The sequence below is a fragment of the Oncorhynchus tshawytscha genome, linkage group LG17 (genome assembly GCF_018296145.1).
Source record: "Oncorhynchus tshawytscha isolate Ot180627B linkage group LG17, Otsh_v2.0, whole genome shotgun sequence".
In the NCBI taxonomy this organism is placed as follows: Eukaryota; Metazoa; Chordata; class Actinopteri; order Salmoniformes; family Salmonidae; genus Oncorhynchus; species Oncorhynchus tshawytscha.
Genome location: NC_056445.1, coordinates 6133347 through 6151615, shown reverse-complemented (window position 1 = coordinate 6151615; position 18269 = coordinate 6133347). Strand labels below are relative to the sequence as shown.

Sequence of the window (18269 nt, the reverse complement as noted above, 5' to 3'; positions counted from 1 at the left end):
CACACAGAGAGCGAGAGAGAGCGGAGGTGGAAAGGGGGAGAGTGCAGATGAAATGCATTCTGAAGGTCACACAGGGACTGCAGAACATGCAGCACAATAAGCTCAGAGAGAGAGGAAGAAGAGGGAATGCATAGAAAATGCGAATGAAAGGACTCACTGTACACAGGGAGTCTAGGGACAGTGGCTCAGAACATATGCATCTTGTCCCACCCTATCCACAATCAAACAGTCAAAGACAAAAGACGCATCCTAGCATACTTAAACCTGGTTTGAAACATCCCAGATTAAAATAGCACCCTATCCATTATTCAATCCCAGAGCGGACCAAGCTGGCACTGTACAGTGAGGAGTGGGTTGACAGGAAGGGGATCTGCAGGGAGATCCTATTCCCACATCGCCACCATGGAGTCCACAGAAACAAGAACACAATATGGAAATACATCTACCATTAGTGTGCAATGGTGAAAACAGTGACGTGCTCGAACCGTAAGTGTGCTACATACATACATACATTTCTCAGTAGTGTGCCCGTATTTCTCAGATGCCGGGTAAAATCAAATTGCACATAGCCTATTTCCGCACACAAGCCTTCAGTGAGAATAACCTACAGTGTTGAGTGACACTGATATTACACCCATTCCAGCATGCAATGGTTCACAACTACAGTGGAAAATAAAACATTCCTCTACTATTAGGCTATTGTTCAACTACTGGACAGTGACAACACAATCCACACCCACAGCAGTGGTGTCCAACCAAGGTCTCAGAGTTTCTGGGTTGCATGAGGCTCACACGAGCTATTGATTCTCACTCGAAGCACCCACACAAAATTACTCTTCTTCAATCAAATTAGTTAAGATTGAAATGTCAATTAAGCCATAATTCCGTCAATAGATAATGACTTAATCTGAGATGACATTCAAATACAGTTTACTACCCGAAGCTCGTTGGACCCATGATAGAATACACTGCTGTGAAAACAGATAAAAACCATAAACCATGCAGGCAACTGCAAATCCCCACATACAGTGCCTTCCGAAAGTATTCGGCCCCCTTGAACTTTGCGACCTTTTGCCACATTTCAGGCTTCAAACATAAAGATATAAAACTGTATTTTTTTGTGAAGAATCAAAAACAAGTGGGACACAATCATGAAGTGGAACGACATTTATTGGATATTTCAAACTTTAACAAATCAAAAACTGAAAAATTGGGCATGCAAAATTATTCAGCCCCTTTACTTTCAGTGCAGCAAACTCTCCAGAAGTTCAGTGAGGATCTCTGAATGATCCAATGTTGACCTAAATGACTAATGATGATAAATACAATCCACCTGTGTGTAATCAAGTCTCCGTATAAATGCACCTGCACTGTGATAGTCTCAGAGGTCCCTTAAAAGCGCAGAGAGCATCATGAACAAGGAACACACCAGGCAGGTCCGAGATACTGTTGTGAAGAAGTTTAAAGCCGGATTTGGATACAAAAAGATTTCCCAAGCTTTAAACATCCCAAGGAGCACTGTGCAAGCGATAATATTGAAATGGAAGGAGTATCAGACCACTGCAAATCTACCAAGACCTGGCCGTCCCTCTAAACTTTCAGCTCATACAAGGAGAAGACTGATCAGAGATGCAGCCAAGAGGCCCATGATCACTCTGGATGAACTGCAGAGATCTACAGCTGAGGTGGGAGACTCTGTCCATAGGACAACAATCAGTCGTATATTGCACAAATCTGGCCTTTATGGAAGAGTGGCAAGAAGAAAGCCATTTCTTAAAGATATCCATAAAAAGTGTCATTTAAAGTTTGCCACAAGCCACCTGGGAGACACACCAAACATGTGGAAGAAGGTGCTCTGGTCAGATGAAACCAAAATTGAACTTTTTGGCAACAATGCAAAACGTTATGTTTGGCGTAAAAGCAACACAGCTCATCACCCTGAACACACCATCCCCACTGTCAAACATGGTGGTGGCAGCATCATGGTTTGGGCCTGCTTTTCTTCAGCAGGGACAGGGAAGATGGTTAAAATTGATGGGAAGATGGATGGAGCCAAATACAGGACCATTCTGGAAGAAAACCTGATGGAGTCTGCAAAAGACCTGAGACTGGGACGGAGATTTGTCTTCCAACAAGACAATGATCCAAAACATAAAGCAAAATCTACAATGGAATGGTTCAAAAATAAACATATCCAGGTGTTAGAATGGCCAAGTCAAAGTCCAGACCTGAATCCAATCGAGAATCTGTGGAAAGAACTGAAAACTGCTGTTCACAAATGCTCTCCATCCAACCTCACTGAGCTCGAGCTGTTTTGCAAGGAGGAATGGGAAAAAATTTCAGTCTCTCGATGTGCAAAACTGATAGAGACATACCCCAAGCGACTTACAGCTGTAATCGCAGCAAAAGGTGGCGCTACAAAGTATTAACTTAAGGGGGCTGAATAATTTCGCACGCCCAATTTTTCAGTTTTTGATTTGTTAAAAAAGTTTAATATCCAATAACGGTCGTTCCATTTCATGATTGTGTCCCACTTGTTGATTCTTCACAAAAATACAGTTTTATATCTTCATGTTTGAAGCCTGAAATGTGGCAAAAGGTCGCAAAGTTCAAGGGGGCCGAACACTTTCGCAAGGCACTGTAACCACCTCAAGCCTTAACCCAGAGCCATAGATGTACAGAGTCCACAAACTATCCTTCATATTGGCACCAAACATTCCATTAAATCAATAACATTCTAATTTGTACTCTTTGCCTAGATAGAACCTTTGGCACCAAGATCGCTGATGTTCAAAACTCGACATCTTCAGAGTTTGCTGAATTCCGTAGTGTCTCTCTATGGCTCTATGTGCCCCAGCCCAGTCAGTCAATTAGACAACCCTCTCTATGCTCAATAGTCCTTACTTCCTGCTGTTGAAGCTGCTGTTATGATTGTTTGTGAGAGATGAAGGGGAGATCTTTGGCAAAGCAGAAAGATTGGAAGTACCAGATGACCTTCAAAAGATAAAGAAAATCATGAGTTAGAGAGAAAGGATAAAGGCTCTCAAAGAAGAGGATTTTGAGAGATGGAGGGTTCATTCAAAAAGTATGGAAATAGGTTAAACCGGGGGTTTTCAAACTCGGGTCCAGGTACTGCAGGGCGTCTGCCATTTCTATCAATATCACAAGCTGCAACAGAATATCATTGTGGATACAATGAGTCTCTGCGTCCAGTATGAAGTTAGTTAAAGGTAGTTTCACGAGCTAATGCTAACTAGCGTTAGCCCAATGACTGGAAGTCTGCAGGAACAGTTAGCATGCTAACTGTTCCTCAAATTCTGGGGAAGTAGATAAAGGGCTTCATTGCCATAATCTCCAACTATCCCTTTAAAATTGAGGAAATTATAGTAATTGGAGCTGATCACAGGGTTTGCTCTATATAGGAAATTCTTAGGCGGGCCATCCAAGCGGTAATTTTAGGGATGGAAAAAGATGTCAACTTAAATTACCAAACCCAGATAAAAATCATGCATAAAAGATATTGAACTATGATTTAATAATACCAACTTTGAGAACTAACAAAGAAAGCTAGAGTCAGGGAGATCGAAAACTCCAAAAACCGGGCATTCAATGCACATGCCCATTGATTTTGTTATGGTTGAACAGAAGAACAATGCATTAGCCATTGGAAAATGCATAAAACTGCAAGAAATATGCTATAAAAAAATCAAAATTGTCTCTAAGCTCCATGCCAAACCATGTACACTGCTCAAAAAAAAAAAGGGAACACTTAACACATCCTAGATATGAATGAATGAAATATTCTTATTAAATACTTTTTTCTTTACATAGTTGAATGTGCTGACAACAAAATCACAAAAATTATCAATGGAAATCAAATTTATCAACCCATGGAGGTCTGGATTTGGAGTCACACTCAAAATTAAAGTGGAAAACCATACTACAGGCTGATCCAACTTTGATGTAATGTCCTTAAAACAAGTCAAAATGAGGCTCAGTAGTGTGTGTGGCCTCCACGTGCCTGTATGACCTCCCAACAATGCCTGGGCATGCTCCTGATGAGGTGGCGGATGGTCTCCTGAGGGATCTCCTCCCAGACCTGGACTAAAGCAACCGCCAACTCCTGGACAGTCTGTGGTGCAACGTGGCGTTGGTGGATGGAGCGAGACATGATGTCCCAGATGTGCTCAATTGGATTCAGGTCTGGGGAACGGGCGGGCCAGTCCATAGCATCAATGCCTTCCTCTTGCAGGAACTGCTGACACACTCCAGCCACATGAGGTCTAGCATTGTCTTGCATTAGAAGGAACCCAGGGCCAACCGCACCAGCATATGGTCTCACAAGGGGTCTGAGGATCTCATCTCGGTACCTAATGGCAGTCAGGCTACCTCTGGCGAGCACATGGAGGGCTGTGCGGCCCCCCAAAGAAATGCCACCCCACACCATGACTGACCCACCGCCAAACCGGTCATGCTGGAGGATGTTGCAGACAGCAGAACGTTCTCCACGGCGTCTCCAGACTGTCACATGTGCTCAGAGTGAACCTGCTTTCATCTGTGAAGAGCACAGGGCACCAGTGGCGAATTTGCCAATCTTGGTGTTCTCTGGCAAATGCCAAACGTCCTGCACGGTGTTGGGGTGTAAGCACAACCCCTACCTGTGGACGTCAGGCCCTCATACCACCCTCATGGAGTCTGTTTCTGACCGTTTGAGCAGACACCTGCCAATTTGTGGCCTGCTGGAGGTCATTTTGCAGGGCTCTGGCAGTGCTCCTCCTTGCACAAAGGCGGAGGTAGCGGTCCTGCTGCTGGGTTGTTGCCCTCCTACGGCCTCCTCCACGTCTCCTGATGTACTGGCCTGTCTCCTGGTAGCGCCTCCATGCTCTGGACACTACGCTGACAGACACAGCAAACCTTCTTGCCACAGCTCGCATTGATGTACCATCCTGGATGAGCTGCACTAACTGAGCCACTTGTGTGGGTTGTAGACTCCGTCTCATGCTACCACTAGAGTGAAAGCACCGCCAGCATTCAAAAGTGACCAAAACATCAGCCAGGAAGCATAGGAACTGAGAAGTGGTCTGTGGTCTCCACCTGCAGAACCACTCCTTTATTGGGGGTGTCTTGCTAATTGCCTATAATTTCCACCTGTTGTCTATTCCATTTTCACAAAAGCATGTGACATTTATTGTCAATCAGTGTTGCTTCCTAAGTAGACAGTTTGATTTCACAGAAGTGTGATTGACTTGGAGTTACATGGTGTTGTTTAAGTGTTCCCTTTATTTTTTGGAGCAGTGTAGAATTCCTGGAAATTTGATGAACTGCTCAATTCTCTCAGGTCAATAGAAAAATGTGTAGAATTGCTTTGAAACAGCAACACTTTCTCTATGCCACCAAGACGCCTTTCTAGGTAATAGACTGTTAGAGCTAAACCTTCCAATGAACTGTGGGGAGGTCAAAATAATTAAACTGTTTACCAAATCTATTAATTTTAAAAAGTCTACCTGCCATTATCATTCACCTGAGACAAGACATAACGTATTATGGGGTTCCTATGTCGCCAGTTTGCCTGGGCGGGGTCCCTGGGCAAGAAAAGTTTGAAAACCCCAGAGTTAAACGATAAGAGATATGTCAGCAACTAAAGCCAAGCAAATAGGATAGAAGCAAATATGATAGGGAGTTGAAATTCAAAGACGAAAGACTGTAGGAAAATAGCAGCAAAAATAATCATAAGGGTCTGCTGGGTTGAACATAAATGTATACATTGAATGAATAAAACAAACTTCGCAGAATAAACTAGCATAGAGAAAACTCAGCCTCAGAGGAACCAATGTCTTTCAATCCCCAGGCCAAGTGAGAGTAATTCCTAATTGGAAGTCAATGGAAGGTCATGGACCCAGCCAGACACACTCACTTAGGTGCAGAGGAACCTCTAGGCCACGATCCATCCTCATTCTTCTGCTCTATTACCAGGACCTGCATGGATATCAGAAATAGAAACATAATACACATATAAATATATGGAAACATAATTACATACATGTTAAACTTTCTTCGCCAGATTGGCCTACAATACCATAAATGTAGTACTATGGCAACACTCGTCTTGTAGTATTTCAAAATCTGTTTTACAATTGCATCTACTTACAGTAGGGCTACACGATATGGGCAAAACAAACAAAGCTATTTTACCAAATATTGCCATTTTACTTCCGATAAAAATCAAAGACATGGGAGAATGTTTTGTTTTTTGTGAACTGTTGGAATCATAGAAATAATGATTTTTTGTCAAGAAGCAAAGTGGAAAGCAACATTGCTCTTGTTTGGAACAATCTTTTGACTGCATTTGACCTAATAGAACAGCATGCAACTTATTGTGAATCTACCAGCGAGGAGGAGAAACTGTGCTGCTTGAGTGACAGGGGGCGAGGCTTGGTGTTCACGAGTCCAAAAAGTTGGACCCATTACGAAAATTAAAAAATAAATATTTATATTTTTAAAATCAGTTCTATTGTCACACACTGAGGCTCTATGACTGTAGTCTATTGCCACTTTCATGACTTATGATTGGCCAACAACAAGCTACACTCTCTTGAAACGCAAGTGCAGCGGCATAAATTATGAAATGTCTCTTGCTCTCCCTACTGCAGCATTCACATTTGGATCTGTACAGTCCCTTCAGACAAGTCGGTTAAAATTACACATGCCTGAGACCCGTGACACTTATCAGACCCGACCTAGACCCGTAACATTATCTAGCTTGGGTCCGGATACGGTCTCAGGTATTCGGGTACAGGTGGATCCGTGAAGATCTCTAATGTGTGGGAAGTAGTCGGAAGGGTAGAGAGGGATAGAGACAGAGTACAATGTAAAAACAGACATAACACAAGGCTGAGAGGCATTTCAGAATATTTCCATGCAATATGGATTTCTTGCGATTTCTATGTGAACTCGATTGGAAATGCAGAGCTGCTGCACAATCTGTTTAATGAATCTGCTTGTACTTCTCAAATCGGTTTACTGCATCTAGTAAAAAGTAGTAATTTCCCAATCTCATAATACAGGGAAAAAGGGAGATGAATCATATCCCTAAGTATCCCTTTGCCTCTTAGTTGGCTTTGTCGTGGGCAGACTGAAAAGCCAAAGTGGGGGCCTGGGTAGTGTCCAAAATGGAACCTTATTCCATATTTAGTGCACTACGTTTGACCAGGCCCTAAAGGGCCCACATGGTAGAAAATGTAGGTGGGGAAAAATAAAAATGGCACAGCACAGAGTCCAGAGAAACAGTTGCTTTCAAACTAGGAAAGGGAAATCCTTAATCGACATCCACGTCTCTGGTGCCCGAGGAACAGTAAACTCTGCTATCGCCAGAGAAAAACCACCCGCCAAACACCAGTCTCTTGACATGCACAACTGAAATTAAAGGGCAACTACACACCAAAATGTTTTACTTTCTTTCCCAGACCTCAAAAGTTGTGATTTAAGCATTGTTGTGGACAAACAAAATTGGATGTTCTATTAAGTGTGATTTTGAGAACAAAAACCTAAAACAAAATAAAGGGGAAAACAAGGCTGATAGTTTTTTGGTGCTATGCCAAATGTATTGGCTGGTAGATTTTCCCCAACTTTGTCTTCATGAAGTTTGTTTTTGGCAATATTCATAAACTATGTTGTGGATCGTTCAAAATCCACTTACATTTGTTTACACATCGTTCAGTCACGTTATACTAGTAAAATAACAAGGTTGTTAGCTAGCTATCTAAACACTTGGGTGCACAGAAAAACCAGGGAAAAGGATAGCTTGATTAGAAGATAAATCATCATAGCAATTAATTAATGACTGATTTCATGCATGTCACCACTTAAATGTGAGGCTCTTAAAGAGACCGTTTAAAATGTGATGTAACTCATCTCAATAGGTCCTTCAAACTCAACCTCAATGCCAGTTTGCAATTTCATTGTTCCTCTCTAATTAGGGACCGATTTAGATCTGGTCACCAGGTGGGTGCAATTAATTATCAGGTAGAAAAGAAAACCATCAGGCTCCGTGCCTCGTAGGGTAAGAGTTCATACCCCGTCAATAGGTAGAGCTTTTACACAATGTAGAAACCTAATATTCCAAAAATGACTATAATTTCAATGGCAGGTTTTTGTATAAAAACATTCTAGTTTTTAAAAACCAATGTCTTTACACGGTTAAATATTAGAGCATAGCATGTGCTTCAGGTTGTCATGAAGTTGGCCTGTTGGGGGAGGTTTATGACCCCCATAAATACCTTTCCCCTTCTCTCTCTCTACTCTATAGTGGTGACTCTTGTAAAGCCTTTGTAACAGAGTCTAGTAACATTGAAAGGTGGGAAACGGAACCATATTTCGGTAATCCAACCAGTTGAAAATATGCGTTGGTACTTAATGAACATGATCTCAGATCAGTTGTTGTCTGAGACATTACTACTAATGACAGGATGACAAACTGTCTCTTGGAAAGTCGATTAGATTCACATGGAATTGTTGTGCAATTTAAACGTATTTGTGAAAAGATTAAATGTAATTTTAGCTTCTTAAATGAGAGAACAGTTTGTCATAGGGAAACCCTGCTCACTCAGAGGCCCCGCCCAAGTGAACAGACTTTGGTTGTAAACTATTTAACGCGCCCTTCTTTCACCACTATATAAACCCGTTGACGAAAATGTGAGCTTTCTGTACCGAGGACGACGGTCATACGTTAAAAGGGCTCAGATAATAACCTAACGAAATTAGCATCATGTTCAATGTGAAGGTGACGATCGACACGCTTAAAGGATGAATTTCAACTATACCAACCAGAATATAGCACGAGCTTAAAAGTATGGCAACTTGGTATGAACTTTGAACACTTCACTCCAGAAGTGATACCTCCTAGCCGTTGAGTTACCAGCAGTTGCTGTAAACGTGGGCTAGGAAAGGACGGACGACGTATCCAGTCTAACACACACACAACGAAACTACAACGTATTCAGTTTACCACCAGAGACATTCTTCAAAGGACAAGAGATCCCTGCTGGGCAACCCGGCCTTCCATCTACAACCTAGTGAAGCGCAGCTCAGAGTAAATATTTATTCCATTTTCCAAATGGGTGGTTATTTAGAATGCATAAGATTCTGTATTTACAATAGCATCCCGTTGTTACTCTGTCTTCCTGCTCTTTCATTCAAAACCCAACCCCCTTTCTTTGTGTAACCAGCCATCATATCTATTCCGTCCGGTAGGGACGTTTTCTTTTATGACATAATTTGTAATCAATGTATGATCATTTAGGTATTTAGTAAATAAATTAAGTCAAATTTTGTATTGCTGATTCAACTTGTTAGCCAGGGTTCGTGGAGATAACCAAAAAATGTACAACTTTCAGATGAGACTGAATATTGACTGCTACTGATGTAAAAGATTACTAGGTCTATATGAGTTTATTCGGAAGATAACAGCTCTATAAACATTATTTCGTGGTGCCCCGACTTTCTAGTTAATTACATTTACCTTATTAGCTTAATCAGGTAATATTAATTACAGAGAAATTATTTTATAGAATAGCATGTCATATCACTTAATCCGGCATAGTCAAAAACACAACAAGGTAATCAATTTTATGTTTTACTCTTAACTTTAAGTTGGAGGCACTAGTACAACCAATGACATTTTAATTTAGAGTCCTGAATGCACTATGTAGGGAACAGGGTGCCATTTGGGACACACTCCTGTATATCCTCTAGAGCAGCTGTTACCATCGAGTGGAATGTCCCTCCAGTGACCCATTGCCCAGTTGTCTAGATTAATCCCTGCTTGTAAATGGATGTTTAGGCCTAGGCTACTTCTGGTAAACTCCCCCAGGTGGGGGGGAAAGGACACTCCCAGCTTCGCTGTTCTTTGGAGCCAGACACTGAAGATGTGTATAATAAGACGTGTAGGCTATATGTAGAGTTGAAGTCAGACGTTTACACACACTTACGTTGGAGTCATTAAAACTCATTCTTCAACCACTCCACAAATTTCTTCTTAACAAACTAGTTAGTTTTGGCAAGTTGATTAGGACATCTACTTTGTGCATGACAAGTAGGTTTTCCAACAATTGTTTACAGACAGATTATTTCACTGTATCACAATTCCAGTGGGTCAGAAGTTTTCATACACTAAGTTGACTGTGCCTTTAAACAGCTTGGAAAATGCCAGAAAAGTATGTTATGGCTTTAGAAGCTTCAGAAAGGCTAATTGACATAATTCGAGTCAATTGGAGGTATACCTGTGGATGTATTTCAGGGCCTACCTTCAAACTCAGTGCCTCTTTACTTGACATCTTGAGAAAATCAAGAGAAAAATCAGCCAAAGCCTCCTTGGGAGCAATTTCCAAAAGCCTGAAGGTACCACGTTCCTCTGTACAAACAATAGTACGCAAGTATAAAGACTGTGGGACCATGCAGCCATCATACCGCTCAGGAAGGAGACGCGTTCTGTCTCCTAGAGATGAACATACTTTGGTGCGAAAAGTGCAATCAATCCCAGAACAGCAAAGGACCTTGTGAAGATGCTGGAGGAAACAGGTACAAAAGTATCTACATTCACAGTAAAACGAGTCCTATATCAACATAACCTGAAAGGTCGCTCAGCAAGGAAGATGCCACTGCGCCAAAACCGCCATACAAAACCCAGACTACGGTTTGCAACTGCACATTGGGACAAAGATTATACTTTTTGGAGAAATGTCCTCAGGTTTGATTAAATAAAAATAGAACCTTTTGGCCATAACGACCATCGTTATGTTTGGAGGAAAAAGGGGGAGGCTTGCAAGCCGAAGAACACCATCCCAATCGTGAAGCACGGGGGTGGCAGTATGATGTTGTGGGGGTGCTTGCTGCAGGAGGGACTGGTGTATTGGAGTGGCCATCACAAAGCCCTGACCTCAATCCTATAGAAAACCTGTGGCCAGAACTGAAAAAGGCATGTGCGAGCAAGGAGGCCAACAAACCGAACTCAGTTACACCAGCTCTGTCAGGAGGAATGGGCCAAAATTCACCTAACTTATTGTGAGAAGATTGTGGAAGGCTACCTGAAACATTTGACCCAAGTTAAATAATTTCAAGGCAATGCTACCAAATACTAATTGAGTGTATGTAAACTTCTGACCCACTGGGAATGTGATGAAAGAAATAAAAGCTGAAATAAATCACTCTCCACTATTATTCTGACATTTCACATTCTTAAAATAAAAGTGGTGATCCTAACTGACCTAAAACAGGAATATTTACTAGGACTAAAGGTCAGGAATTGTGAAAAACAGAGTTTAAATGTATTTGGCTAAGGTGTATGTAAACTTCAGGTACTTTATTATAATTACCGTGGATACTACACTGAACTAAAACAATAACGCATCATGTGAAGCGTTGGTCCCATGTTTCATGAGCTGAAATAAAAGATCCCAGAAATGTTCCATACATACAAAAAGTGTATTTCTCCCAAATTTTGTGCACAAGTTTGTTTACATTCCTGTTAGTAAGCATTTCTCCTTTGCCAAGATGTCACACCTCTCAGGTGGTGGGTTATATCAAGAAGCTAATTAAACAGCATCATCATTACACTGGTACACGGTGTTAAGATGTCACCGAAGAGGATTGCTGACGTTTTACATACTTCTAACCAACTGTGCTATTTTGTTAGTTTTCTTGCGTTGTTTAACTTATTTTGTACATAATGTGGCTGCTACTGTCTCTTATGACCGAAAATAACTTCTTGACATCAGAACAGCGACTACTCACCCAAAAACTGGAAAACCTTTTTCTTTAATGTGTCTGACGAGAAGGATATACTGCTTTCCCGGGAACAAGCCCAAAACCCCGTAATTTGCGTGAAGCCGGAGGAAAAGGGGGCAGAGGTCGGGCTGCCTTATGAGAATTCGTAGGCGTGCAAGTAAACTCCCACTGCCATCCGTTCTTTTGGCTAACGTGCAATCATTGGAAAATAAAATGTATGACCTAGAATTAAGATTATCCTACCAACAGGACATTAAAAACTAATATCTTATGTTTCACCAAGTCGTGACTGAACGGCGACACGGATAATATAAAGCTGGTGGGATTTTCCATGATTCGGCAGAACAGAGAAGCTACGTCTGATAAGACGAGGGGTGGGGGTGTGTCCATTTGTCAATAACAGCTAGTGTGCGATGTCTAATATAAAGTAGTCTCAAGGTATTGCTCACCTGAGGTAGAGTACCCTATGATAAGCTGTAGACAACACCATCTATCAAGAGAGATCTCAACTATATTATTCCTAGCCGTCTATTTACCACCATAAACCAATGGTTAAACTAAGACCGCACTCAACCAACTCTATAAGGCCATAAGCAAACAAGAAAATGCTCATCCAGACCACCTTTAATCCACACACAGATGCATACAAACCACTCCACCATCCATTTGGCAAATCTGACCATAATACTATGGACTGGACTGTTTTGCCCTCACAGACTGGAATATGTTCCGGGATTCATCCAATGGCATTGAGAACTATACCAACTCAGTCACCGGCTTCATCAATAAGTGCATCGAAGACGTTGTCCCCAGTGACTGTACGTACATATCCCAACCAGAAGCTATGGATTATAAGCAACAACTGCATAGAGCTAAACTCTAGAACTGCCGCTTTTAAGGAGTAGGACACTAATCCAGGCTGTCTCACTGTTGTGTCGTCAACAAACGTAATGGTGTTGGAGTCGTGCTTGGCCAGGCAGTCGTGGGTAAACAGGGAGTACAGGAAGGAACAAAGCACACATCCCTGAGGGACCCCGTGTTGAGGATCAGCGTGGCAGATGTGTTGTTGCCTACCCTTACCACCTGGGAGCAGCCCGTCAGGAAGTCTGGTATCCAGCTCCTTGATTTAGGCAGACCTATTCTTTAGCTCGGTGAGGATGTTGCCTGTAATCCATGGCTTCTGGTTGCAATATGTTCGCACGTCGGGACTAAGTTGATGCACTTATTGATGAAGCTGGTGACTGAGGTGGTATACTCCTCAATGCCATTGGATGAATCCCGGAACATATTCCAGTCTGTGCTAGTAAAACAGTCGTGAAGCGTGGCATCCGTGTCATTTGACCACTTCCGTATTGAGCGAGTCACTGGTACTTCTTGCTTTAGTTTTTGCTTGCAAGCTGTTCTGTCCTGCCAATGCATGGAAAACCCTGACAATTGTATAGTATCTGTGTCATCGTTCAGCCACGTCTCAGTTAAACATAAGATATTCGTTTTTAATGTCGTGTCGGTAGGATAGTCTCGAACGGAACTTATCCAGTTTATTCTACAGTGATGGCATGTTGGCTAATAGAACGGATGGTAGAGGCAGGTTACCTACTCGCCGACGAAATTTTCACAAGGCACCCTGATCTCCTTCACTTGTATTTCCTTTTCTTCAGGCGAATTACAGGGATTTCGGCCTTGTCTGAGAGAAAAATGATATCCTCATTAAAGAAAAAATCTTTGTCCAGTTCGAGGTGAGTATTCGCTGTTCTGATATCCAGAAGCTCTTTTCGGTCATAAGAGACAGTAGCATCTACATTATGAGAAACCCCCCCCACAAAATAGCACAATTGGTTCGGAGCCTGTAAAATGGCAGTCATCCCCTCCAGCGCCATTCCTAATAACAAGAGCATAGAGAATTTCCTTGTCAGTTTGCATGGTGTGGAATAATCTAGATCCTATATAACTGGTGCGATGACAGGACAGGAAGTAGAGACAATGTATAAATAGCCTGATATCCGAGGGTTATTTCATACCTGTCCTTGGTAGAGTCCTGCGTCCTGTATAGTGCTGTCCGGTTTGTTCAGAGGCTCAAAAGTGTTGCTCATGTACTTGTTCCACAACCTGGTCTCTTTCTCGTCTGGGATACTGAACAGTTTACGCATCTCCTTCTCAATGGTGTCTGCATGACAGGAGGTTATAGAACAAAGGTAACAAATAAGCAACATGCCATATACATTGAGTATACAAAACATGTAGGTGACAAATTGAAAAAATTACACACATGCACCTCCATACTTAGGGCAGAGAATAATTGGGTGTATAAATCTCTCATGCTCTGATAAATTGGCAGCAGATTAATTCATTACTTTATAGAAAAGTGGTTAAGGGCGCTGTACTGCAGCGCCAGCTGTGCCACCAGAGACTCTGGGTTCGCGCCCAGGCTCTGTCTTAACCGGCCGCGACCGGGAGGTCCGTGGGGTGAAGCACAATTGGCCTAGCGTCGTCCGGGATAGGGAGGGGTTGGCCGGTAGGGATATCCTTGTCTCATCTCGCACCAGTGACTCCTGTGGCGGGCCGGGCGCAGTGCGCGCTAACCAAAGTTGCCAGGTGCACGGTGTTTCCTCCGGACACATTGGTGCGGCTGGCTTCCGGGTTGGATGCGCGCTGTGTTAAGAAGCAGTGCAGCTTGGTTGGGTTGTGTATCGGAGGACGCATGACTTTCAACCTTCGTCTCTCCCAAGCCCGTACGGGAGTTGTAGCGATGAGACAAGATAGTAGCTACTAAACAATTGGATACAACGAAATTGGGGAGAAAAATGGGGTAAATATTTATTTGTATTTTTTTAAAGCAAAGTCAGTGTTCAAACAAAACAGATAGTGACCTTCCCTTGTGATTTTACTGTTTAAATTGACCATTAAAAGGCTGGCAATACATCCGATTTTCATAAACTTAAAAGATTGTTTGTATTATCAGTGAAATAACTAAGAGCAATGGTGCAAGGGAACCAAAGTAAACAACCAACAAGTCAAATGAAGAACTACAGAACATGTCAGGATATGAATACAAAATCCTCATATCACGAAGAAAATGAGTGGAATTGATCCACAAAGAGGAAAATGGAGAGCATTTTAAAACAAATATATTACTTATTAATTCTCTGTCAGGTAGAAGAGAAGTTCTCCTGGGCAATCACCGTGACTGGTGCTAATGGATGGGAATGATCGATTCATGAATTCTCTGGCCGAGAAAAGTGGACAGCTGCTACATTTGTCAGGTTAACTGTACAATGAAAATAATGGTCATACCAATGCTTACTAGGTTTACACCAATATAATGCTACTCTATAACTCAGTTGGTAGAGTATGGCGCTTGGTAGAGCATGGGTTTGATTCCGAGGACTACCCATACGTACACGCATGACTATAAGTCACTGTAGATAAAAGTGTAGGCTAATACTTATAATACTATTATTATAAGCATTTCGGTGCTTGAGGCATCACTACAGTCCCTGGTTCGATTCCAGGCTGCATACAACCAGCCGTGATTGGGAGTCCCATATGGCGGCGCACAATTGGCCCAGCGTCATCCGGGTTTGGCCGTCATTGTAAATAAGAATTTGTTCTTAACTGACTTGGCTAGTTAAATAAATGTAAAAATAAAAACGGGGTAGAAAACGTGTGGAAATAATCCATGAGGAAAAGAGACTAGAGTTTCTTCTAAATAAAGATACTATCTGCTCCATTCAATCTGTTAGGGAGAATAAGTGTCTGCCTACCTATCGTGTCCGCTTTGCTGAAGCGTCTGGTGACCACGTTGTCCATGTTGCGGTCTTCACACAGCTTCAGTTCTGTGAGGTACACCTCCACCTTGCAGTGCTTCACAAACATACCCTGTTCTACCACCTGTCGAAATATGTCAATAGATTGTGTCTTACATCATGACAGATGGCAAAAGAAAACTCATTAACAAATATGATTGTTTTTCAAATTAAACACTTGACAATGTTAATGTTCTCTTACATGACAGATGGCATGAGAAGAAAATAGTTATCACTCGGTTACCATTTTGGCTATTAAACTCATTACATTGTGAATTTTTATCTAATCATTTGTTGTACATGATGGCATATGAAGGAAACAAATATTTTGTGCTAATTAAACTCATGACATTGCTCCGATATGGGCAAGATTTGCATTGCTGATTGAGTACAAGTTGGAACTTGCTGAAACTCTTCAACATTGAACAGAGAAGCAATCACCAACTTCACCAAGGAAACAAGAAATAAAGAACACAGCATATGGCAGTAGAAACAAATTAAGAATTTGGCTACCCAGTTAATAGGACTATCTACACACTGAAAGCATTGTAAGTGTATAAACTATAGGCTATACTTTCTAACTCCGTTGATAGGAGCGTATGACGGAGAATCTTAATATAGCCCCAGAGTGTAGACGTAGCTGAAGGGTCCATTCCTATTCATTTCACACAGCCCCTCCGCTGGTGGCTGGCCCCACACCGTAGGGTACAGACCCACCCTAACCCCAGGCAATGAGATCAGCTGTAGGCATGGATCAGATTCACCCACCAGACATCACCCACTGCCCTTCTTATAATATGAATGTCCGGCAATGGCATGCTAACAGAGATAAAAGGCAAGTTAAGTCCCACAGTAATAAACTGACAGAACAGCCAATTTCGAAAACAGCTATGCTAAGAACCAACCCCGATCCACCCCGCCCTCTCGCTTTCTGCTTAGGCTCTCTCCCTTGTTCGCTCTTCCTTCGCTCTTAAAAAGCCTCTGCCGCTCTCTCTGTTTGACCTCAGGCAGCATTCCCCTATTTGGAAAAACAAGGACACTAGAATCACTCCCCAGGTGATAGGTTCTCTACGTTGAAGCTGAGTGGACCCGCAATAGGAGAACCCGGAAAATCAATTCCAACAGTCTGACAACACGGTAAAAGAACCCCCAAAAGTGAGAAATAAATAAAACCTCCTGCATGTTGTGTCTCGAAGCTCGCTCCATGTTGCGGTGTTTCAGTCATCCAGAGCACTCTCTGAAAATAGAAACGGCCAGGGCCACTCGATACCCTCCGCAACATACATGGCAAAAAGGGGAGGATCAATGGGGAGAGAAAAATAAAGCACTGCAGCAGCCATGATGCCATGACTGGCTAGATTTGAAAATGCAGAAAGCCATGTCTGGGCTCACGGAAGTACAGTTGGCCCAGCTGGCAGTTAGCCGTTAGAAATAACCCTACGTTATCATAACCCCATTGGTGTTTCCAGGAACACAATCCTTATGTGAGTTACTGGCTTATATTGTAGTCAGTTGTCAGAGTTAAACCAAAAGCACACTGAATAAAAAAGCAACTAAATAATATCAATGTAGCCTACTTCCACTTTAGAAAATCTGATCTGTGGACAACATTGAATCAGTAAGCATCTGTACTCGGGACCACTTTAGGTTTAAAAACTAATCAAGTCCTTATACAGAATGTTAGTTTCGGTCCATGTATTACAAATAATAGCTAGCATATTTGGAATACCGGTAGCTAAATTGTATCAAAAACAGCCCAGCTGCGTTTCTCTTGAAGAAGAAGACGGTGAGAGGCTAAACATTGAGATTCAGTTACTAGCTGGGAGGGACTTAATATCGATCTAGAAATCAAAGTTATCCTGGTATCCTTTTTCACAATCATCCCAATCTGACCTGAAGTATATTGATCAATCCAACCCTATAGAACACATGCAAGATTGACACAAATGGAAACTTCTCAATTACTCCTCACACCACAATAACCTCTTTGGCTACAAGTAGGTTATCGACAAACAGGCCAAACGGCGACCATTGAAATGTAATTGTGCACTGACCATATTATTCACCACTTCACATAAAGTACCTGAGCCTTGTGCTCTGACAGAGCTTCTCGTTCATCTGACTACCGCTGAGGCACTGGTGCTACGTACACTGTACCCAATCAGCTCTTATACCCATACAGTAGGTCTACATTACTTTGTTTATTTGACCACTTAAAAACAACGATATTGGACCACACCAGCCATAATTAGCCACTAATGTCACTCATCCTTACCTTGCGTGAGATAGGCTCTTGTCCCTCCATCAGTGGATACCAGCTCACTAGCTTATTCCAGCCTTCAGTTGGGATCAAGATGTAGTCCAGCTCATCAATGAGGTGCTCCTTGATGGCCAGAACATCCCCATCTACTCGAGAGAGTGAGACAACCAGGTCATGTTCATTAGGCAACAAACAATAGAAAATGGACTGACACGGAAGGACTACCTGAACCTGGCCAATAACAAACATACATTTTTGTTTGTTTGTCATAATGAATATGACCCAGGTTGTGGCGAAAGAGGGATTATTAAAGGTAAACATTTTAGGACGATGTACGGCTAGGGTTATAATGGGGTTGTTCAATTGGGACAGCTTCAATGGTGGTAGCCTACTCATAATGGCAGTTTCTTATACAATAAAACAAA

General features: G+C 42.2%; 1 protein-coding gene across 6 annotated transcripts in view; it reads right to left on the bottom strand.

Moving 5' to 3' along the window:
* LOC112216761 (ubiquitin carboxyl-terminal hydrolase 15) overlaps positions 1-18269 on the bottom strand; it is a 40628-nt gene that overhangs the window by 20854 nt on the left and 1505 nt on the right. The window contains exons 3-7 of one of the 6 annotated variants that reach the window (XM_024376815.2): positions 17860-17990; positions 15543-15669; positions 13800-13945; positions 5915-5988; positions 2905-2994 (exon numbers count right to left, since the gene is read on the bottom strand). In XM_024376815.2, coding sequence (XP_024232583.1) covers positions 2905-2994; positions 5915-5988; positions 13800-13945; positions 15543-15669; positions 17860-17990 — 568 coding nt within the window. Of the gene's footprint in view, positions 1-2904; positions 2995-5914; positions 5989-13366; positions 13661-13799; positions 13946-15542; positions 15670-16757; positions 16827-17859; positions 17991-18269 lie in introns of those variants that run through there. The other 5 variants (XM_024376816.2, XM_024376819.1, XM_024376817.2 and 2 more) reach the window with 5 other exon arrangements.